We start from the raw sequence: 25,652 nt of genomic DNA on the forward strand, positions 1-25,652 counted from the left end.
TTTTTTTCCTCGCCAAAACACTTTCGGTATTGAAACTGACAAATTTACAATACTTTAAAGATATAATTACTTCAAACATGTGACAACATCGTATATGACATGTAACTGGTACATACGTATTTCAACGATGAGACCACGCGTTAGCACTCCACCGCAAATGTCCACTCCGCGTTCGACACTAGACCTGATGCTTGATGCAGTTGAACCATTTTATCTGCATTTGCATGGAAGCAGATGTTATTTTCATGAGAGTTTTCACTAGAGGCGCAGCACTAGACCTATTATAGAAATTATACAATGCTGGATGCATTGAGATATTCTAGGAATTTTGGCAGCATATCATCATCGAAAAAGTTCGCTGATCTTTTTGGAATATTTGAAAACATTAAGGTGCTTTGTAAATAAAAATTCCATTTTTTTCCTAATGTTCATATAATGTTACAAAATAAACATTAGCTTCGAAATCCACCTGCGCCTGGAGGCCGAGCCGAAAAGTGTTTCCTGATCTCGGACCTGCAGGTGTGGCGAGACTTGTTTGTGATCGGTTTCATTCATCTGCAGGTCCGGATCCATCCACCGGCGACTACGTTCGTTGCAGCTCGCCTAAACGGTCTAGTGAACGCGTGTGTGTGTGTGTGTGTATTAGACAGATGAAACCACATCTTCAACGCTAGCACAAGAACAGCGTAACAAGCAAAGTGGATCGTATTACTACGGCAAGTTCGAAAACCACTAGTAATTTATCAGAAGATTTTCTGTACATGCGTTAACAGTCATTTTTTTAAAGTGTTATTTAAAAAATAGTTCCTAATATGATTTCTGCTAACAATACAAACATGATGGCGTAAATTTTAAATACATATCAGGATAACATACAAAACTGTGTCTGAAATAGGAAGAATTACTTGTCTATACGTAGTTTGTACCCTCTGTGCAATCAAAAATTAAAGAGTTTTTAATGACTCCTTTTCCTTATCTTTTTCACCTCTTAACAGGTAGAAAACTGTTAGTAACGTCATAAAAACCCTAAAGAAAATACCGATGTTTAATAGTTAATGCACAAAAAAAATATTATTGGTTAGTTCAGTTCTTACAGCTTTGTCCAGAATTATCTCTCGAATACATACCTAACCCAAGCATTATGCTATCTGAAATTTGTTGTCCTAACATTTAATTTAATTACTGAATAATTGTCTTCATAAGTTAAGACAGTAAAACACTTTTTAGTTTAAAGGTGGGATTCAAAATACGAAGATCAAATTGAAAACTTTGTTGACATAAAATTTAGTTAAGTGCCCCGAAATTTGCCAACTGTACTGCGAATGCGCAAAGCATTATTTGCTGCCAAGTGGAAACAAAAGAATATTAAAATACCTGCATGTATCCATTACGTGCACGGTATTAGTCTTTATAAAGGAGCTTTTAAGAATTCTTAGTGAAATTTATTAAAGATTTTTAAGGGCCCTTATTTAATAAACATATTAAGAACTTTTTAAGGATATTAAGGATGCGTACGAACCCTGCTATAATAAACATGATACAGAATTAATTTTCCAAAATCTACATCATGCACCTTATCCCTACTAGTTTGTCTTGACACAAACTTTATCACGGTGAAAAGTGGATTAACTATCGAAATGCTCTCAGAAAGATTTACTAATTGCAGATGGCAACACAGATTCGGGACCCCCTTTCCCGACTACTCTAAGTGTACGTCCATTTGCATTTAAACCTGTCAATTTTGCAAACGCATTGCTGCTCGCCTCTGCATTGCCACACTGCAAAACATAATGTTTCTTAAGGTACATAGCCTACAGTGGGTTAATTCCTTAAATGTCAATCGATAAAACAAAATGAATTAGCACACGGCCGTCAACAATATATTTTTATCCCTTATGTGCAATCACACACACAAAACTTTACGGAGGTATACTTTAACAACAAAAAAAATAAAATAAAAAAAAAACAAAAAAAAAACGAATAAACTGTCGATGGTTCGTTCCCAAACCTCAGTAAAACTAAAACTAAATTTCAAAATCAAAAAAAGGGCGCTCACTCTTCAATCTCCCTCTCACACACACACGTTCATTACCCAGTGGATTCAGACGTCCAATACAAGTCGTACCCTTGGCACTCGTTTACGCACCTTTGAGGGAGAAAATGAGAACGGAAAGTACAAATGACTACGTACAATAAAATTAGACGTAATGAAGTCTGATGAAAGAAAGGAAAACATTTATTTTCCCGCTATAAATTATTATTATTTTTTAATCGTTCAGTCGTTTACAGTATGGAATAAGACATGTAAAACAAAACAAACAAAAAAATCTCGACAAATTTTAAAATAAATGCTCCTAAAACCGTAGTTTTAGAGAGTGCAGCGAGTTCGAACAGGGATATAGCGGACTATTTTACAAAAGAGTGGACGTGAATGCACTTTTCTCGACGTGTTCTGCCTCTGCCATATAAGGATTTATGAACATCGTCTCGGTACGACGTGGTTGTGGTCCTGTACCCGAAACCCTGCTGTGCATAACTGTGACGCCACTTCCCATCCTACAGGCCAGTAGCAAAATATATTAGAAAATAAATAAAAAATAAATAAAATAACTAATACAATAGTAAGCATCATAACTGTTGACATACACTTTTAGACTGAAAATAGTACTGTGTTATAATTTAAAAAAAAAAGTAATTTTAAAATAGACTGAAGTGTGAATAGCGTTCATTGTAGAACACACCCCCTTTAATAAAATCCTGGGTACCGCTTTCCATCTTACCGTGACAGTGACCATGGGAAGAGTTACCAAATTGTCTCTCACTAAACCGTAACATCTGACAGGATTTTAATTATGTGACGAAAATCGCTACGGACTAAACGTGAAAATGTTACCGACATCTCCGGTCAACTCCTCGCACTGGGGAAGAGAGTTGTGATTCGGTGGTTTTCTGATGCACGTGATGTAAAAGAGCCGTGTATCGAGCGGCATGCATGCAGGAATCATAATCTCCCCAATACCGCGGGAATTTTCAGCTATCAAACCCAGAATCAAAGTAAACAAAATAACGTGAAAGAGGCTCGTCACTAACAGGCCGATATACCCATATAATGTAATGATCTAAATCATTATTTTGGACATAGGCCATTGCTAGTTTGCACTGAAGTCACAGAAACCCCGAAGAAAGGAAAAAGAAAATTTTATACACAAACATAAAGAAAACAAGCCAAAATAAGATAATGTCTAAAGTTAAATGTAACGACAGCACAGATAATTCCGTGGAAGGAATTAAAAAAAATATTACAGTACAGAAATACACAGTAGTATTGGGTCTGTGTTGTCAGAATAGCAGTTTTATTTCGTCGCTGCATTGTCGGTGTGTTGTCCAAAAGTTGTTGTTTGTCTGTACGTATTTAGTTTTTTGTTGCCAACTTCCTCGTCGTTGCTGTGATATTTTTCTGATTAATTCATTACACAGAATTCTATCAGCTTGTCTTTACATTTGACATTTTCCATCAGCTGATAATGGATTGTTTTCTGTGTGTTAGGGTATTAAATTTTCTTTGTCCTTGCTTACGGTTTTCTCTGAGACATACAGTGGAAACTATCAATGGCGTATGTCAAAAATATATTATTTAGACCAATATTCCCCATTACAAAAAAAAAATCATTCAAAAACTTCTATCTACTAGGTCGAGAGAATTCCACGTCAGGGAAGAATCCAAGTGCGTTTCAAGCCGAAGACTAAACGTCGTGTGCTTTAATTGGGGATCAGCCAGCCATGGCACCGCTTGGACTGCGGGCTGATTACGAGCACACACTTTGCGTTATAAGTTGCGATAAATAACGAAGGTTTGCGAAGAATATCGCAGGAACCAGCAACGTGATTACGAACACATCCTGTTTCGTTAAACTTAGAATATTGATGACGTTGTGGCGGTATATATCGCAAACTTGATTACGAGCACACTTTTCAAGTGATATTTATCGCACCGGAGCTACGTTATATATCACGAGCATTTCAAGTGGTGATACGAAGCGAATGTGAGGTAAGTGATATAATTACTCTTAAAAATAATGTCCTCCCGTCCTAAAAACGTCATTATAATCGCACATTATTGTTTTAAATATAGTCGAGTACGATGTAAAGCGATGAAGTTAAACGTAAACAATTGTTTTAGGTTAGCGTGTGCATATTTAACCCGCGAACATTATTCTTAACACGCTATTTCTGTTTATTAATTGTACCATGAAATCATTGTTTTCGATGCATAGTTTGTGTGGAATAATTATGAAGTGGTTTAAATACGATCAAAGTAGGTAAGAATATTAATAAATGCCGTGTCATAGCTTATCAAATTAATCCTAACCTTACACGCACATTATGAACTCAACATAGCTATAAATAGTTCAAATAGGCTGCTTATGTATATTTAGTGTTTGGGTATTTGCTCAACATGCATTTTTGTTTAATCTGTGCGATTGTAGACTTCAGACAGTAAATTGTATATTTCTCTATTTAGTTTCAGAAAGCTATTTCCGGCCTCCTTGTGTGTTCAATTGTGCTCATTCATTTACATATTGGCTCTATTACCTAAGTGTGTTAACATGGGTAATTGTTAACAAGTGGGGCTGATCATAAAACAAATAACTTGATGAATAATTTATTTATGAATTCCCCTCCTTAAACAGGATGATTCTATTAAATAACATTTCGAGCTTTTATGTAGGGGAGGCGAGGCTTTATTATAAAAATAAGTTTATGAAAACGGTAATTTTGAGTTCCTATTATTAACCTTGATACTTATTTCTGTTGAGATATTTCAAGTTGTTTACTGTTTAAATTGTTGGTTATGTGTGGTTAGCTACACTTAAAATACTGCAAACCTATTCATGTCTACAGTTGGTTAGGTTAGCTACATTTTAAATATTGTATAATGAGGTAAATCTGGTGAAAAGCTACTTTTCCATATGTTTTTTTAAAATTATTTATTAGTTTTCAGACATTAATTCCAATAATTAACATAGGCTATAAATACTGTAACATTGTTTTACTAATAGAAAATTAAGCTTACCTCACCTAACCAACCATCCACACATATTTTGTAGTACAATTAATGTACCTAACCTAACTTAACTAACCATTCACACAGATCCACACTATTTTTTTGTTATTTTTAATTCATCTAACAAACTTAATGGTGGGAATGGCTGGTTTGATTAGGTTAACTACAAATACTTGAAAGTAGTGTAGACAGTTTATTAGGTTATGGTAGTTATATTAAATATACTGTGAACTCATTTTAACAGTTTTTAAGAATTATATATTGTAACACAGCTAACTCTAACCTAACCAACCACACTACAGTTTATACCTATTATTTTTGTTGGTAACATAACTTAAGAAACAGTTCACAAAATCACACAGTATTTTTAATGTAGCTTACTTAAGCCAACCAATCATTCTCATGTCTAAATTTTTTGATTTACCTAACCTAACAAGCTATTAAAATGGCATATTTCTAGTTTAACTGCTTGAAGAATTACAACATACTCATGGAGAATTGTTGGAAAAGAAGTCGAAAAGTTAAAATTGTTTTTAGAAATTAAAGAAAAATGAATGCAGTTATGCGTTACATCGAGGAATATTAGCTCAATAATACCATCTTAAAAATTATTTTTATTAATCAGGCCCTCTTGTTAACAATTAGTAGCCTACCAAACTATATTACACTAATTTATTTACCTAATGTTTGAAAATATTTCAGGTTCTACACAATGGCCTTTGCTGCCTTTCTGCTAGCTATCGAACTGGAGGAGAAGGCAGAGAAGATTGTTAAGAAACCATCAAAATCCCTTCGAATTGCCAGATTGCACCCTCATAGCAGTTGGAAAACCTTAGAAAATGAAGAAACATGAAGAAACGAGCTATGCAATTTAATAAATACTTTGTTATCAAGTTTGTTGCATTTATTAAAGAAATTGTGAAAATAAGTGTTCACTCATTTCCATGTTACTTTTGAGTATAACTTGGATATTATATTAAACACATGTTAACTTTTTGTTTTCTGGTTTCAGCAGATGATCTCATTGTCCTGAGAGAGTTGGCAGTGGCTTTTTTGAACCATTGTTTGCTGCTCAACTGATCTTTTTTTTTTATTATTTTTAAATTGTACTATTGATCATTACCAGTATGAATTGTATAGGTTACACTAGGTATCATAGAGGCAGAGTTATAATAAAGGAGGTGCTAATAACAAAGTACACATTCTATAAAGTATGCTGACTAAAAGTATTATCAAGGTTTTTCCAGTCAAAGATTTCACAATGCTTGTATATAACCATTCTTTACTTTTTTTTTTTGTGTAAACAAGATATAACATGGAAGAATTTCATTAGACTAGCTGACTATCAATGCAAGTTCCAGCAGGTACAACTGCTTGTTGTTGCCAGTGAGCCCATTTGTATACAGTATAGACATTGTTTCATGTGGACGAATATAAAAAAATATTTTGAACTAATTTTTATTATTGTAAGTTTAGAATCAATCTAGGTATGTTTATTGAGACTGAGACAAGTACAAACAAATTAAATGACACACATTGCATTTAGCTAGATAATTCAGGAACAAATATTGACTTAGTATGATTCATCTTGCGATAAAGTTTGGTACAGCTCCATTCCTTGCACCTCCACAGTCAACACACTGCATCTTATGAATTGTTATCATCACTCACTGTTCTTATCTTTCTATTTATCATCCGAATAACCAATAACCATTAAATCTGTGCTTAGATGTGTGTGAATATTAAAATAAGCAATTTTTATAAAGGTTAGCTAGTATTTAGAGATCAAATCAAATGTTTCTTAAAATGTGTGATGAAGCCTTTGAACAGCTTAATTAACTATATTAAGTAAAATTTAACTTAAATAAAAGACTAATACAGTAAATTAATTTGTAACTGATTGTGACTGATGGCCATTATAACAAATATGCATAAAAAAACTCTTAGGTTTCTTGGCTATCTTATGAAAACACAAGGATTGTAAGAGGTCTTGTTTTAATAATGAACCTACCAGGGGTATATGCAGGGCAAGAGGAATATATGCCTCCCCCAAAATCCTAAATGAAAAATCTATATTCCCCCCCCCCCCCCCCAAAAAAATAAAGCCAACAGCAGGCTAAGTGCTTCTATACCACTTTCCTCCTCCCCATTCCCCTTCCTCCCTCATAACAAAATTCTGCATACACTTCTGAGTAGAACAACTTTAATTTTTTTTTTTAATATGAACTATTAACACTTCCATGTTCATGCAAGTCATTTTTTTGTGTTTCATTTTAAATGTAGCACACCTCCAATTTCTCTCTGTCAACTTTCAGGTATCTTAACTACTTAATTTTCACCACTCTTATTTTAAACCCACTACACCAATCTCAAACAACAAAATTGGAAGCATACCAGTATTGAAAAAAATATATATTTAATTTTCAAATAAATATTTGGAAAAGTATATGATAAACAAAATGCATGACTACCACAATATAATGTCTACCAGAGGTTGAGGGACAAAACTACCTTCTAGAATCTACATCATTCCCAATTATGATGCTGTACCGAAGATTTGGATAATTCTCTGGTCAAAGCTGCTCAGAAATATAACTTGGATAATATTGCCAGCTGTTATCTTAGCAGCTATTGCTTAAGCTGCTCTTTTTATTGCAGCATTTATCATGTTTATCCATTACTGAATTTAAAAAAAATGGATTAAATAATTGGTATGCATGTACATGAGAAATTGTTCAAACTGAATATTATTATACATATTAAACCATCAATTTCTAAACTTGCTGACAAAAAGTAATCTATTAATTTATCTTAATGGAAAAAAAAGGGGGGGGGGATTAAAATTATTGAATATTTCAAGACAGTTTTTAATATAATTGCAGCATATTAATAATTTACATACATGTTGGATCATTAACCAACTTGAAAACAAAGTTGTTTACTTAGTACTTACTCTAATTACTCAGTACTTAGTTTCACTTGTTTAAGTCATTGGTGAGATTAAATTAAACAGCAATTAAAAAAAAACATAGCAATGAACTTTCATATCCTCAGATTATATAAAAAAAACTGTTCTTACACTGAAAATTTTCAAGAACTGTTCCATAATAACTGTTTAAAATGTCTATCTTTTTAAATTGAAACATTATGGGCCTAATTTTATCCTTAGAATATGCAACCCAACACACTGAAGAGTTTAAAACAGACTTCAAAAAATGAAAATACAAAAAGTAGCCCATATCTTCTCCATTGTAATTGAAGGCTGCTGCTTACATAAAAATTGTAACGCTATATTCACTAAAGAAAAAAAAATAAGAAAACTAATATTTTGCCAATGGTTTTTAATGTCCCTTAACGTTTGTTAAGCCTCTTTGCCAGTTAAATCCACAGATACATGCAAGCTTCACATTCATTATTTGAAGAAAAATTAAGCTCACCGCTGGAAATAGGTTAAAAAGTGTTGTTCTTATTAGGTATGCTAATAACCACTTAAATATATCATTAACCACATTATGTATAACTTTGAAGTATAAGGTTATGTTTTTACACAAGCACACCAAACTTGACTAAATATTTTTTTTTAATTCCACTCTTCATATCATATCAATAATAGGTAAAATAAAAACAGACACGGGTTCGTGGTAATTAGTTGTTTCTTTAATTTTGTAACCTGTAGAGTGGCCTCATTTTCATTCTATTGAAGTTTAAACATGCTTCTCGTTCCATGTTTATGTTTACATGGCAAGACGCAGTTAGCCACAATGACGACGCGAAATCTTTTAACTGCATTTTTAATTTAAACTTCTACGAAAAAGGCAGCAAAAAAGCTTTAAAGACTTTATTTAAGAAATTAGTGCATTAAAAAAGATTATTTTGTTCCCAGTAACACTAAGTATTCATGATTCACTTACAAAATAGTCTGTTCGACGAACATATTAATTGTTCAATTGTTGCTTGTCCTCTGACGTCATGGATTCGTATCGCAGGTTAGCGTTACCGTGGAAAATAACGAAACGCATATCGCAAGGTGGGTCGTAATCACCAAATGCGATACGTGTTTCGTTACCGCGTGAAGAATAACGCTAGTCGTCGATGGTGTTCGTAATCAGCCCGCTGGGCTCGGGTTAAACCTGCACAGGTGATAGGAACTACTACAACGCTCCCTTGTGGCGGCAGCAGGCGGGGTGATTCACGTGCAGAAAGAACAAGAGGGGAGAGGCCTGACCTTCCACGCTGGCCGTCCCCCCAGGGGAGTCCTCGAGGCTTTAGTGCGCCCTGTGAAATCGATACCGGCCAGCCAGAAGGGCGACCCCCCACCCTCCCCCTCCACGTGAGGCTTTAGACGGCGCGAGAGTGCGCACCCAAGATTACGGCATTACGCACTCCGATCCAGAACGTCAACCAAGTCACTAGTCGACTCTAAACGATTCCCACTTCGTTCTAGTGGGTTGGTGTCTAAAACTCAGTTGATTACCATATTTAACACAGCTAAATATATTTCAAAAGTATACCCTGGTAAGGACTCTGGACGTATTCTTGGTCTCATAAATGGCGAATCCAAGCTCCAAGGATGGGACTTTAGGGACACAAGCATTAGAGGATCCACCACTGACAGGAGCGTTAGTATTTCATTTTGAAGGGGCAAGGGAGAGAACTACTTTGCCCGCTGTTTGCTTTAAATTCTTTACATTCGTTGGTGGGGATATATACACACACACACACACACGACTTTTAGGAACTGAGGAGGGGGATACTTTGCCCATTCCCAAAGCCCCCCCCCCTTTTTTTTTTGCATCTTCGTACAATTTCTTTCAGTTTTCTCACCATGTTATAAGATCAATGGTCAAAACAAGATATCCTTCCATAAGGACCACAGATGATACAATGAACACATACATGAATGCAAACAGTGTACTTACAACTCCTCCCGCTGCCGTTGGGACAGAGTCATCATTTTCATGTTCTTATACTGGCCAGGACGAAAAGCAACAGAAATCCTTTTCACACCAGCATGTCCTGGAATAAATAAAAACATACTTACATCATACTTAGATCACACACCTCAAGGCAGCAATATGTTACACTCGATAGTCATGGAAAGCTATGGATTATAAATTACAATTTACGAATATAATTGCTACATTGAAACAATTATGTGATTTTTAATGTTTTCTGCTGTATTCAAATCAAATTTAATTAATTTACATAACATACCCAATAGTATCTTATAGTTGTAATAATATTTTAAGTTTTTAAGAAAAATTACAAATGATAAACAAGCTATTTAAATTTAAAATAAACAAGACCACACAAACTACATTTTATACTTTAGATGAGTTGATATGATAATGTAACTATAATTTTTTTTATAGATAATACAGTATGCTTTATGTTTTAAAATGTTTCATCTAATGATCTGCAGACTTAGTATTACATAACAGAAATTGCAGACAGACATTACATTTTTCTCTATATATAACACTATTTAGTTTTGGTCATAAAATTACTGGTGAAGTAGTTGGGGTAAATTATTAAATTAAATACAGAATCCCCATTACTGCTGTATTGAATTATATATTCACTGCCATAAAAATACAATCTGGTTCAAACACTCATTACATTTAGACATGCACAAAAACAACTCCATTATTTTTTCCTGAACATTACATAGGCTGTAAAAAAGCCACTAAAATGAAATTCCTTGTCTAATTTAAATATTGTTTTAAACTTGTTTAATACAGCACATATGCATCTGAAATGTAATATTGCTAATAAAAAGCAGCATTAAGTTTAAAATCATTAAAAAAAAAAATTGTGTTTTTTTGCATAGGAAATCATATTTCTAGATTTTATTCTTTGATAAATCACATTATTTTTGCTCATTATGTACTGGTAGTTTAAAATCATTTAATAACCTTTTCACAATAATTATTTTCTAACTTAAGAAACCAAGCACATATCTTCCACTACATTTAACAAACTAAATATTCTGTTGGTTATGTACTAAATAAGTTCACTCATTACAGTGTTTTATCCAAGATCTTGATACTATTCTGATATCCAATAATATTTTGAAGCTTACAATAAGTCATGCCAAAACACAAGTCATGCCATCTTAAAAGTAACCCACAGCAAATGTGCAAACCCTGTCTTAACTCTCCTGTGCCCAGCTCTTTCAAGGCTTTGCCTGGCTTTCCAAGGACAAATATTGGATATTGCTGACCTACTTTACTGTTGTAAATGAGAGGATACTATACTTGTGACAAGAAAAGACTAGACCCTACCCCATCAGCAATGACCTAAATAGATAATGATGGCACTACTTGCCTACTAACCTACCACTTACATCAGTATGATAGCGACAAGTTGGTTATAATTTACTATCCAGCATGGACAAGTACAAAGTAGTAAAAGTAAGTAGACTTTAAAAATACAATGTGAACTTTTATGTAATAACTGCAAGCATTAAGTTGTAGGTAAAATAAATGTGAATACCAAATATTTTTTTAAAAGTAAATGTACTGAGAACATTTGTGAGCCACTATGATGTAAAAAAAATCTGTATCTACAGTAATTATTATTTGTAGGTTCACTACAGTTTTCCCTTCATAAATGAATCTGTAATATAATTTCAATTACTGGTACCTCATATCTAAAGGAAAATTTAACTGCAGATAAACAGGCACTTTGGGTCACTTAAGGTCACAGACCAATGACCAAGCAACAAATTATTAGTAGTATATGGAATTTGTTGTCCTACTTGGATTAAAAAATGGATAAAATGACTTTAACAACATACAACACAAACATATCACAGAAATTAAAAGTGGTTAACTTTTTGAAAAAAACTTTTAATAAAATAGTGTGGCCAATGAACTCTTGGTAAGCAAATGAAAAAAAAGTTAAATTAAGTGTAACAACAACATAAACCATAAGAATCATTAGCTCCTAGCTACACCCCTAAATCAGTGGTATACAACCTTTTATCAATCAAGGACCAATTTTTTCCTCAAGAGTGCTGAAGGCCACTCTGTATTATATACATGATATCAAATGATCATTACAATGACTGCTTGTTATTTTGCGAGATTACAAAAGTAACTTCAATCCTATATCTTACATTTAAGTCAAACATGTTTTATGTTATAACTAGCTAATAACCTGTGGCTTTGGTCGTGCAATTTCAGGGTATTGCTGTTATTTCACCATTAATCACATTTTTTTCTATAGAAATATATACAAAAAATTTTCAGGTGTATAAATTATTGAATTCATAACAAAACTATTTAAGTATTTAATAATGATTTAGTAAATATTGTAATATCCGTTAACCAAATTAAATCAAACTCATCCTGTTTTTTTTTAACTGCAGACGTGAAATTAAAAATATATATAGTAAACTTACATTTATATTGAAATTAAATTTATTTTGCCAAGACTGATTTAGTGGATTCCGTTACTTAATTTATTTTAATAATATTTAACTCTTTTACAATTTCGAGATGTTTGAATTGATAAGAAGAAAAAATTTATTAATTTTAAAACCAGTTCAGGAGTTAGTAAAAAAATTGATATATTATGTATGTTTATAAATCATACTGCATTACTTAAATCCTGCTTGATTAGCATCACAGATATAACTTTTCTAATAAAACCGAACCGACAGTTTTTACATCTTATGCAGTCGAATATAGAAAAAAATGGTAAAGGTAAAAATATGTTATGAATAATATAATTTCTTGCTCAGTTTCTTACCTCAAACTTAATTTACATTCTTATATATATACACACACACACATATACACACACACATACATATTAATATTAAAACTGCACAACTGGGGTCAAATTTTGAAAAATGGTAAAAACACCCTATGTAATTATTTTAGTTATTATGCTTAGTTCTTTACAGCCAGCATTATTTGCTATGGATATATACTCTTTATACGATAAAACAAAAAACCCTTTTCACCATCTTAAATGTTGAATTCCAGAAAATGGAAAAATTAAATTCATAACTCTTTGTAAGTTTGGAAGAAAGCATTTTTTCTTAAAACCAAACCTACCCCTTTTGGACCCTTTACTGTCTGATTCTTGCAAAGGGTGAAAATAATAACTTATGAAAATAAACCCACATTTAGCCTTAGCCCCTTAAATAGTTTTGCTAAATAATAAAATTTTTTTTGTAATTCTACATTACCAGTTGTTCTTTCTTAGTTTCTAACCTCTTATTCTAACAGAATCTGAAGTGTTAATTTTTTTTAAAAAACCATACTTCACCCTTTTACCTCATTTAGGGGTTGAATTTCATAAAACAGTAGAATTGTGGTCGGTAGTGTTCATATATTTATTATTGGTACCAAATAGCCTTTCTTATGATTATGTTTGGAGATATAATTATCTTAAAACCCAATTGACAACATTTTCATCCGTTTGGGTTTAAATTTTGCAAAAATTTTTCTAACGCTTGATTAGATTCACAGATATAATTAATTATCTTAAAACCCTATTAACCCCATTTTCATCCTCTTAGTAGTTATATATAACCTAATTTTTACGTTAGCCAAAGACCTTACAGATGAAAAAAAAATTACCAAAATCCATCAAGTAGTTTTCAATTGATGCTGGAACAAACAGACAAAATTTTTAAAAATGATATTTTTGAGTTATAAACAATGTAAATAACCATTTCAAATAATATTCCTCTTCATAATTTCATTCAATGTACAGACTTTTTACCTTGACAGTTTTATTATTAGTACAGATGTACTTAAGTCTGTCAACCAACATTTTTAAAATTTATAAGATATGTCTCTGAAACTAAGTAATTGTGGTACCATATAATATTTGAAAATAATAAATAAAACTGTTAAATTTTGACTGTCATAACAATTGAAGTTAAGGAAGACAAAAACAGTGCACAAATAGAATGCATTAATTTTTTTAATTTTTCTCTTTTGTCTAATGAAACAATACAAACTCAGGTGAGATTTCTTGCAAAAGTTAGTAAAATTTTCCCAATAGACAGTGGGGAGTCATAAAAGTGCTAACAGAAATCTTTCTTAGACTATATTTGCCTAGTACTTGTGAAGATAGTACACAAAAATAATACTAGCTGAAAAATTGTTCTTCGGACAGAAAAAAAAAATCACATGATGGGACAGAAGTGGTTCACCGACTGTAGGTTGAGACCAATACCCTAAATAAATTAAATTAGCTTAAGTGAAAGTGCAGGTATTTAGTAAACAGGTCTCAAATTTGTTTTATTATTAATTTTGGACAAGTCTAATAAATGTTAAGAGTATCAAATGGATGAATAAATAATGTCAAGCTAATAACTAAGCAAACATTAAGATTTAAATTGTATACATAATGCTATAACCAGACATAAAAACCCACTTTGTAGGTCTGCCACCTATTATGAACAAAAATGGCAACTTTATTGGACATATAACTGTACAAGATTTGAAATGCTATTGTTAAAAATTAATTTTGCTGTAAAAAGTAAATCCAAAACTTAAAAAAAATACAAAAGGTAACCAATCTGTAAAAATGTATTGATTCTTCCCACTGGCCTAAACTATACTGCTGCACACAGATTGCTAAAACACCCACAATGTTGGGTGATTCACATATTGGCTAGTAAGTTGCACACAGAGGCAAAACACTAGGTCCAAGGCAATCAAGGCCTAACCCATTCACCGAACAACTATCCCTGACTTCTCCAAACATACAGTCAAGTGGCCTAACTTTGGTCCACTTAACAGGATTTTGATTGTCCCAAGATTGTGAAATAAAAAAGTGGGCTAAATCTGTGTAATCATTTAGTCCATATATTGGAAAGGAACCAATTTTTGGAAACGTATCATGTGTTAGATGAATATAAATATTTAAAATGTTGATTTTTCTGGTGGAGCAAAGTTAACCAAGTCAGTGGTGTAACTTTGCACCATATTTTTATTTTGCTTTTATTTAACATGAAAAAGGTGGCTATTGCTGGAGAGTATAACTTTGCTCCACAAAGTAGATATTAATCTACACATATAGCTTACCATTTGTGCCAAATATCAAGTATTTTGTCAAGTTTTACCATAATTTTCGTTCAACAGTGATGATACAAAAAGTGAAAATGTATTTTCTAGATCTGTTTATTAATAGAAATAAATTTTGTAGGGTTAAATGAAGATGTTAAAATAAAACCATCACACATAATGTGTTACAATATCTCTATTTGTCAAAGTCTGCTATTTTATAACATCTGACATGACTTAATTGGTTATTGCATACTGTACAGTACATGCAACATGTTGGAACAGCTTTTCATATTTTTAAAACCACTTTTGACAATAGGAGAGGTTCATTAATTTTAAAATGTCCTCGGCCACTGACAGGTTCAATGTTACAAGGAGGTATCTTACAAATAACATCACAAGCTCTGTAAAAAATTTCATCTGGATGATCTGGCCAGCGCCAGTATCCACCAGATGTAGCCATGCATTTGACTTTGTACAAAAGTTCATTTTCTTCTTCAGCTATACATGTTACTGTACCAGGAAAAGTATGGCCATCATACACTACAATTACATAGTCATTAACCTTATAACCATCTGTGCGATTAATGACTACAGTACTGGTTGTGATTATAGTGTCACTGGTACAATCTTCAATCAATACAGTAGGGCTAGCATATTCACAGGTACTATCTTCCATCAACACAGTAGGGCTAGCATGTTCACAGGTACTATCTTCCATCAACACAGTAGGGCTAGCATGTTCACTGGTACAATCTTCAAGTAACATAGTAGGGCCAGCATGTATTGTTGATGACACACAAACGTCAACTACGTCCCGACTTTCTGAAGTACTAGTACATGGAATGTGCTCGCCTTCCCTAGGCCTATTTGGTTTGATAACCTTACATCGTCCTGGAAACTTCCGAACACCACCTCTAGTTTTTGGTCCTGAGCGCGCACACAGAATTTTTTTGTCATAGAAAGTTTCTACTTCTTCTACTGATACACTCCTGCCAGGTTCAATAGGTAGTTTAAACTTTCTTGATCGTTGAACCTTATCCAGATCAGAAGAACGCACTTCTGATATGAATGATTTGAAACATTCACCTACATTGTCAGTTATCTGCAATGCTTCTTTAGCATATTGCGGCAATTTTTGGATAACCTTATCTTTATCTATGGGATGGATACCAGTTGTTAAAAACCCTTTCACTAGGTTACTTGATGCAGTTGGTTCACCCATATCTAGTGTAAACTTTAGAAGCTGACAAAAAAGTGATTTTGGAAGGGCAACACAACGTTTTCCTTCTCTGGTTTGTCTCCAATCATACAGGATTTTCCTCCAATTAGACTTTAGCGACGAAAAATATGCCACATCTAGAGGTTGGAGTAAATGAGTGGAATTGGGAATAAGCATGACGAAAGATATATTGTTTTCAGTACATAACTTTAAGGTTTTCAAAGTCAAGTGTGCTGACATGTTGTCTCCGATTAACACTTTCTTGCCTGGATGTTTCAAAGCAAAAGGAAGGAAGTGGTTCTCAAACCAATCGTCGAAGACATCCTGATCAATCCACCCATGAAGTGTTACATTTAACCTAGTGCCTGGTGGAGCACCCTTCAGCCAGTCACTCCATTTCTGTTTCCCTTTCAGGATAACATAAGGAGGAAGAAATTCTCCTAAGGCATTTCCACAAAACATTGTGGTAAAACAAGACTTTGTGCTATTCAAAATCAGTTCAGGGTGGCGCGACCCTCGTCGAAAAAGAAGTTTTTTCTTACTAGGCACATCATGGAAACCTGTCTCGTCATAGTTATAAATGTTACAAGGTAGTACACCCTCAATTTCTTTTTCTAAATGCACAAAGAAATGTTTTACCATGTCTTCACTGACTTGAGCCCGGGATCTTGAGATATTACTTGCGAACCTTTGACCTAACTCAGCTTTGTGACGCTTTAGAAACAGTCTACCCCAATCCACGCCTGGTAAATTGTTTTTAAACTGAGGCACTTTAGTGTTTGTTGAATCTAAGTAACCTTTTACGATAAAGCGCACATCACACATTGATAAAGGCATTCCAAATTCACTGCATGTTATAACATGGTTTACAAAACTCTGCTCTTCTATCTCGGTAAACGCCTGAGGCCTGCCTATTGCTTTTTCGTGGCATCGCTTTAACTTGTTGCGAATTGTGTTCCTTGGTATACCATACTCTCTTTCTGCTTGGCGATGACCAATTTTACCTGCTTTGATATCCTCTAATACCTGCTGTAGAACAGCATCAGTATATGATTTATATGGCCTGGTACCAGGTAACTTCTTTTTCCTCAGCTCAGACATTGTACAGTCTTCTGTAAACAAATAATACAGTACAATAAGTAATATTTTGAAATCACCGCATTTACAGTTTCAATCACTTAGGCCTAAATTAGCATTCTTTGTACCGTAAATACAGTATCTTTTTTACAATATTTAAACATTAAAATAGGCTGTGAAAAGATTTTGGTTTGTATCAAAATATTAGGTTTACAATATAATATTTGGTAAATTACACAGTCACATAGGCCTACAAAACATCTCAGAAACACAAATTGTGTGTAACTTTGAGCCGGGGCAAAGTTGCCCTGAAATGTTCTGAATTGAAGGTAAGCATGCATTTGTATTATTAGTAATTTTTTCATTATTTGTTATTCCACTTTATTTACTTACCATTAAAGTGTTAACTGTGAAACAGATGGTGCTTTTTAAGAGGTGTCTCCTTGACCATCACCCTAAAAACACTGACAACTTTAAAACAACAGTCAAAATCAACTAAAAATCACAGTTGAATTCAAACATATCTTAATATAGATGAGAGGACTTGTCTGCACTACTGCCAACTTGACAGGAAAAGTGAAATTTCAGAAATGTTTACAAAAAAAAATTTCTCTCCACAGAATAAAGAGATATTGTTAACTGTCTTTTAAAACAAAAGAAGCTAGTGGAGCAAAGTTACACCCACTGGCACAAAGTTGCCCTACATGACTGTACCTAAAATAACATAAATGTTCTCAATATGTGCAGTTACAAAATTATTAATTTTCAGTAACCATCCCATAGTGTGGCACTATACCCTGGTCATTATAGCATGTGCTTCAAGACTTCAATTACTTTGCCACAATTATATCTGCAAGAACTTTATTTTACAACTAAAAATAAAAAAAATTCCTTCCACAAAACACTAGCAATTTCTAGGTGAAACAACTACTCCTTTCTTCCCTCCAACACTCCTGGTGCATACCTAAGCAAGGGCACAGCAGCTGTAGGGCCTAGGGAGAGCGGAAGGAAAGTACAAGTGGAGAGGCAGGGAGGGTGAATCATACATTCCACAGACTGGAATGTGAGGAATGCAGGATCAATACTTCCTGCCACCTTGAATAGCTGGCATGGCTAGGTGGGTTCCTCAGCACGCCACACTTCCCCCCCCCCCCCTTTTCCCAAAGTGATATAAACTGGGATAAGCCCCCCCCCCCCCCGACCAAGTTCTCCGAACAGACATCACGATGCAACATGCAATCTCCAGGCACGCCTCCACTTCCAAGGCAGTTAGTTCCTTGGCTGGGAAAAGGTATATCCTGACAAAACCACCATATGATTCCTGAATATTTTTTGAATCACCTATTAATTTTTTATTCTTTATAGCTAATTCACTTCGGGTGTGTGTTCAACAGTACGGACTTACAAGGGGTGGTACAGGCCAAAAACAAAATTACAAAAACATAAAAATAACACACAACTCATATGGTATAAATAAAAAAAACAAAGAGAATAAACATTACAGAAAATAACATACCTGAAACCCAAAAATGGCAAAATACTTAAAGAATAACCACTCTTTCAAAAGCTACTTCAGAAGTTTGTTTATTTACTGTAATAAAAAGAAAGAGTGAAATACTGTACTTCTGGAAAAATGCTGAGAGCTGTGAACATCTGCAATGTATGTATGTCACATGGTAACTTAACTATAGAACTGCTACAGCTGGGGTCTACATGGAGTAACATTTTTATCATCTTTTAGTATATATACCATAAAAATTAAAATACAGTATCAACATGTCATTACAGTGAGTAATCTTAAAAATAAAACATAAGTTTGGACTCTGATAGTGTTTTAATCGAATGAGAGAGTGGGACTACCATTCAGGCAATGACATTTCTTAAATGCTATTTGGAAACAAAACACCACCAGATATCTTAGGCAGTTATTAAATTGTGTTTTTTGTGAAGCTTTGCTGTGTTTGGTGGCAGACGGCTTCTTAATGTAACTTCCGTTCCTTTCTCTTCCTATTCCTGGATAGAACCTATTTAACCACCATAAAATTTTCAAACCAGTATCACAACAATTTAAAATGCTTTTTCTCTTAGAACAAATGAAAATTTAAGTTAAATACATCAAGCTAGAGCTTTATAGTCTCCTAGAAACCTGTCCACCCATCCCAAATTTTTGTTAATTTACACCATTTTTACTTTATTTAAGTGTTACTAAGACCCATAAAATACCCATAATTAATAAAAATTTGACCTGAAACTGTAGTAAAATTATATTGTACATTCACAATCATTCCGAAAATTTACTTTAATAATTTTTATATCACGTATCAGGAAGTGAAATAAAGCATTTTGTGGTCATTATCATAAAGACGGTCTCCTGAATGACAGGAAAACACAAAAATTTATAGTGGTTGCTTTCTAAAGAAATAATACAAAACATGAGTGTCATATTTAAGAAACCAGTTAATTTTAGAATTTTTCCCCCCTTCTTTCAGAAAAGAGGCTCTCCTTAAGAATCATGTTATTTCCTACCAATGACATAACCTTGCCTTACAGATGGTTCAATGAAATGACACAAATATTTACACTGTTTCAAAAAGCACACAAAGCATTTACACCATCACTACCACAGACCAAGTTCAACCGCACATGCGACTAAATACAACTGTTAAAAAACTATTGGCACCACCATTACAACATAACAAAGAAAACCCCAAATATAATATGCACGGCACCTGTATGATAAAGACTTGGGACTTTAAAAGAGTGAGTGTTGGCAGCAGTGATATAATGTAGACGAGAGAGAGTGGATAACATGTAACGATGTAGGAAGTGATAATAAAGAATAAAGCATTGATAATAAGAGACAGTTACTTGTTATTGTAGAAGTATAATTATAGTGATACAACAAATAATAAAACATGGCGCAGTCGGCAGGATCGAGAAGAACTGAAGAATAACAACGGTAACATGGAGTTCAATAAGCCGAGCCCACTGAGCCTCAATGGCGATGTGGCGCGTAATTACAAGTTGTTTCAACAAGAGGTAGAAGTGTACTTTTTAGCGACTGAAACGGACACAAAGCCAATTAAAGTACAGGTAGCAAGGCTCAAGAATCTTATGGGGTCTGAAGCGTTAAAGGTGTATAGTTCACTGCGACGTGAGCAAGAAAACGAAGAAGAAACAGTTGAAGGAATTTTAAAGCTAATGGGCAGCCATTGTGTTCCACGAAAGAATGAAGCTATGAATATTTACAAATTTTTTAGTCGCAAGCAAGTAAGTGGCGAGACTTTCGATACGTTTTACACGGACCTGAAGTTATTAAGTGAGCCGTGTGAATTTGGAGATCAAGAGCAAAAGTTACTTAAAGCACAAATAGTGTTGGGAATAGCGTCCTCTGTAACACAAGAAAAATTACTCCGTGGTGATATGACGTTAGAGAAAATGGTGAATTACTGCAAGTCGGTGGAGGTTGCAGAGATTAGTGCCAAAGCTCTAACAGAAGGCCAGACAACACAAGATGTTTTGGAGGTTAGGTCGCGACAAACAAGTCAGTGTCGGAGTAGATTTCGCAATCAATCAGGGGAGAGACGAGATAAACAGTATACAGAATGTACGAGGTGCTTAAAAAAACATGAGGTGAGGAACTGTCCAGCGTTTGGAAAAAGATGTAATAAGTGTATGGGTTTTAACCATTTTGCAGTAGCGAGCAAGAATCAAGCAAGTGGTCCTAGTAGGAATGGCAAGCACGGAGAATCTCAGAAGAGCAGTAAAATGTTCACGGTAGGATATGGCGAAGTGAGTAGTGGTAGTGACTCAGATCCACTAGAGGTGTTATCAGTCAGTCGGTTAAAGGGGAGCAGTGATAAGGAATGGTTTAAAGAAGTGACTGTCGGGAGTGTTAGTATAAAGTTTAAGTTGGATTCAGGTGCAGTCACTAATATTCTACCGTACAGAGTATACAAAGAGCTTGGGAGCGAGATACAGCTAGTTAAAACTAAAGTGAGGTTACAAGCTTTTGGAGGGTTTCAGGTAAAGCCTCTGGGCAAGATTGTGGTGGACTGTGAGACTGATAAAAGAGTGACAGTAGCTGAGTTTATGGTTGTTTAGGATGAAGGGGCATGCCCAATATTAGGCTTAAACACCTGTGTGGAATTAGGCCTTATTCAGAGAGTGGAGTCACTCAAGGTGGCAATTGCAGAGGGGGATGGAAAAAACAGCATTGTTCAGAAATATAAACAAGTTTTTAAAGGAGTAGGGTGCTTCCGAGATGTGTACAAGTTAAATCTAAAGGACAATGCAGTGCCAGTAGCAAATGCAAGCAGGAGAGTTCCACTTTCCATCAAGGGCAAGTTACGGGATACCTTAGATCATCTGGTGAATAAGAACATTATTCAACCTTGCACAGAAGCAATGGATTGGGTTCATACGTTGGTAGTAGTGGAGAAACCGAATGGCTCGTTAAGACTGTGCTTAGATCCTCAAGAACTGAATAAGTATGTTTTACGAGAGTATTGCTCTATCCCCACAATTGAAGTAGTAAAATCGAGTTTAACTGGAAAAAAATGGTTTTCAGTGCTGGACTTAAAAGATGGATTTTATCAAGTGTTGCTGGATGAGGAGTCAAGTAAGCTATGTACATTCAATACACCATTTGGGTGCTACAGGTTCAAGAGACTGCCCTTTGGGTTAGCCAGTGCGCCAGAGGTGTGTCAGAAACTGAATACTAAGTACTTTGGAGATATAGAGGGAGTGTTTGTGTATTTTGATGATATTTTAATTAGTGGAGAAACTAAAGTTGAACATGATCAAGTTCTAGAGAAAGTGATGAGCAGAGCTGTTAAATACAATATTAAGTTTAATTATGATAAGTTTCAGTATTGTGTAAATCAAGTCAAATATTTGGGGTTTGTTGTTAGCAAAGAGGGAGTTCACCCAGACCCTGACAAAGTTGCAGCGGTACAGGCCTTACATGCACCTCGTAATAAGAAAGAGCTGCAGCAGCTAATGGGGTTCATGAATTATCTTAGGGACTTTGTGCCAATGTTTTCTGAGGTAGTAGCACCATTGAGAGAGTTGTTAAAGAAAGATGTGGTGTGGGAGTGGACAGACAGACAGCAAACTGCATTTGACAATGTTAAACAAAGGGTCAGTGCAGCTCCCACTTTGGCTGGCTTTGATTCTAGTAAAGAGATAGTCATACAGTGTGATGCTAGTCAAAGTGGGATAGGTAGCTGCCTAATACAGGATAATAGGCCGGTACATTTTGCATCAAGGTCCATGACAGAAACAGAGCAAGGTTACGCTCAGGTGGAGAAAGAGCTGTTAGCCATATGTTATTCTTGTGAAAAGTTTCATAATCATATTTACGGAAGAAGGGTAGTTGTTTACACTGATCATCTGACTTTGGTATCACTGATGAGAAAGCGCATGGTGCAAATCAAGAACACTAGGCTTAAGAGGTTGAGGTTAAAATTGCTAATGTATAGTTTAGAGGTTCGTTATCTACAAGGGGCAAAGATGCATGTAGCTGATCTGTTGTCCAGAAACTATCCACTGAAATCAAAGAAAGATGATGAGTCCTTGAAAGATGTTGTGCATGTAGTAGGTATGCATGAAATTGTTTTCACAGAGGACAAATATGAGCATTATGTAGATCAGACAAAAAAGGATGTTGTGTTAAGTAAAGTCCTGTCTTATGTTAAAAATGGGTGGCCTAATATCAAGAAGGTCGGGGGAGATCTGGGCCACTATTATAATATGAGGGCTGAGATAACTGCTGAAAAGGGGCTGTTGTACTTAAATGATAGGCTGATTGTGCCAAGTAGTCTTCGAAGACAGGCATTACAAGCGCTACACGAAACACATGAGGGCTGTAAGAAAGCTATTCAAAAAGTCCGTTCACATTTTTATTGGCCTGGTATTACCTCTCAAATTGTAGACTTAGTTTTGTCGTGTTATGTCTGTCAACGGTTTAGTAACAAAACTGTCAAATCACCATTGCTTGACCAATCGGTTCCTGATTACCCGTTTCAGGTAGTCTCAGCAGATATAGCTGAACATGCAGGAAAGTCATATTTGGTAGTGGTAGATTACTTGTCGCGGTGGTTAGAGGTTGAACGGTTGCAAGACAAGACCAGTAGTTCAGTTATAGAGTCATTTTCAGTTATTTTTAAGCAGGCTAGGAATCCCGGAAAGAGTAGTAACTGACAACATGCCGTTTGATAGTTTTGAGATGAAAACTTTTGCCAAACAATGGGGTTTCAAACTAGTAACATCCAGTCCTTACTATCCGAAAGGGCACGGTCTAGCTGAGAAGGCTGTAGGCATAGTAAAGAAAATGCTTAAAAAGGCGGAGTATACCAAACAGCCTCTTCAAATGTTCTTACTTAATTATAGGGCAACTCCTTTAGCGGATGTTGGAGTGTCTCCATCGCAGGTACTGATGAGTCGCCAGCTAAGAACACAGCTTCCTATCAAACGAGAGCTCTTGTTACCGAAAGTACATGATGTGAGGGCAGCGTTGCAACAGGTCAGAACGGAAACCAAACGTAGGTATGACCTAACGGCAGGACGGGAAAAGGAGTTTCGCAAGGGTGACTCTGTCTTGTTAAGGGATTTGAAAACACGGTATTGGAACAAAGCAGTTGTCGTGGGGAAACACACAACACCCAGATCATATCTTGTGAGGGATGAGGAAACGCACAGAGAATACAGGAGGAATGACACATTCTTGAAAAGCTTCAAAGGTTTTACAACAACAGAACTCGAAACAGCGGGCAAGGAGGCTAGCAAGTGTGCAGGATACCTACACAAACTAGAGGACAGCAAGGAGCTTAGCACGGGGTCAGTAACCAAACCCTCAGAAAAAATTAATGTTGAGACGGAGAGGGTTGGTAACGCAAGGACTCAAGACAAAGGGAAGGTGGAAAAAGTAAACTGCCCCTCTGAAGGGTATAGGACGAGAACAGGCAGGCAAGTTATACCACCGCTAAAGCTGAATATGTAGGTGTAAGGGAAGCTAGGTAACTTGTTGATAATGTGCTTAGATATAGTTAGTGTATCTCCTTAATGAGGGGGAAAAGGGGGAGATGTATGATAAAGACTTGGGACTTTAAAAGAGTGAGTGTTGGCAGCAGTGATATAATGTAGACGAGAGAGAGTGGATAACATGTAACGATGTAGGAAGTGATAATAAAGAATAAAGCATTGATAATAAGAGACAGTTACTTGTTATTGTAGAAGTATAATTATAGTGATACAACAAATAATAAAACAACAAATAATAAATTATTTCAATTTTCTGACAACCTATATTTCACTGATTTTTCAAGAATACTTAAGTCCCTGATATCCCTGATGCTTGACACCCTGCCAATATCACAAAAATTCACACTATTAACATTCTCTGAATAACCAAATTAAATGCAGCATGCAAGTATATTAATAACTGGTTTTGTGGCTCAAACATTGGAAAGGCCAGAGAAAGATGAATCAAATATGGAAGAAGTTAAATGGACAGTTGAACATTCTCAAAATATAAACCAAAATTATTTATCTTAGTTGTAATCTTATTGTTTAATGAAAAAAAAAAAAAAAGTTAAATGTGAAAGTAGATTTGTTTGTTTAATTTTCTGGAATTCTGTTTTGCCAGATACAGTTAACGATTTTTAAAATTGAATATCAGCAACTGCTAAAATGTATATTACATTATGTTAAGTTTACTGTGCTTGTAAAACTTCCAACAAGTCATCAGGACCAGTAGTCGTCAAAGGTGACGACTACTGGTACAGAACAATGACAAATACTAGAACATTAAATTTTACATATATTATTGTTATAAAGCATTCAATTATCATAATTATGACTGCTTCAAAACTTACCCTCGTCAGTTAATTTTGCCTCCCCGATGTTATATAATATAATTTAAATATGGTATTTAAGCCTAAGCATTTTTTTTGGTTCATATGAAATCTGTAAATTAACACTAAAAAATCGGTGTTGCAGTGCCATGCTACGAGGAGGCATATTGAAATATGAGCCCCGCCAGATGGAAGAGACTTTGCAGGCTGTGAAGGACGGGATGTCCATAAAACAAGCTTCGGAAAGACATGGTGTTCCAAGGAACACTCTTTCCGACAAAGTAAAAGGGAAGACACCTATTGGACGAAAAATGGGACCCGAGTCTTGGCTCAAGAAGGAGGAAGAGAGCATGCTAGTTGATTGGGCCCTTTCTCTCTGTAAAGCAGGATTCCCAATTACC

The 25,652-nt window shown here is 34.9% G+C and overlaps 2 protein-coding genes across 2 annotated transcripts in view; both read right to left on the bottom strand.

Moving 5' to 3' along the window:
* The window catches only part of LOC134530901 (lissencephaly-1 homolog), a 95,651-nt gene that overhangs the window by 64,191 nt on the left and 5,808 nt on the right, over window positions 1–25,652 (bottom strand). The window contains exon 2 of the mRNA XM_063366196.1: window positions 9,985–10,081. Within this exon, the coding sequence (XP_063222266.1) occupies window positions 9,985–10,025 (41 nt within the window). The 5' untranslated portion in view covers window positions 10,026–10,081. The remainder of the gene's footprint in view (window positions 1–9,984; window positions 10,082–25,652) is intronic.
* Window positions 15,275–18,501, bottom strand: LOC134530900 (uncharacterized). Its single transcript, XM_063366195.1, has 2 exons — window positions 17,789–18,501; window positions 15,275–17,430 (listed from the first exon to the last, which is right to left on the bottom strand). Exon 2 carries the CDS (start codon window positions 17,417–17,419, stop codon window positions 15,386–15,388), a length of 2,034 nt encoding a protein of 677 aa, XP_063222265.1. The 5' UTR covers window positions 17,420–17,430; window positions 17,789–18,501; the 3' UTR covers window positions 15,275–15,385.

Source organism: Bacillus rossius, chromosome 3 (genome assembly GCF_032445375.1).
Source record: "Bacillus rossius redtenbacheri isolate Brsri chromosome 3, Brsri_v3, whole genome shotgun sequence".
Taxonomy (NCBI): domain Eukaryota; kingdom Metazoa; phylum Arthropoda; class Insecta; order Phasmatodea; family Bacillidae; genus Bacillus; species Bacillus rossius.

Coding starts and splice junctions, on each gene's coding strand:
- LOC134530900 (XM_063366195.1), bottom strand. CDS start 17,419: ATGTCTGAGCTGAGGAAAAAGAAGTTACCTGGTACCAGGCCATATAAA.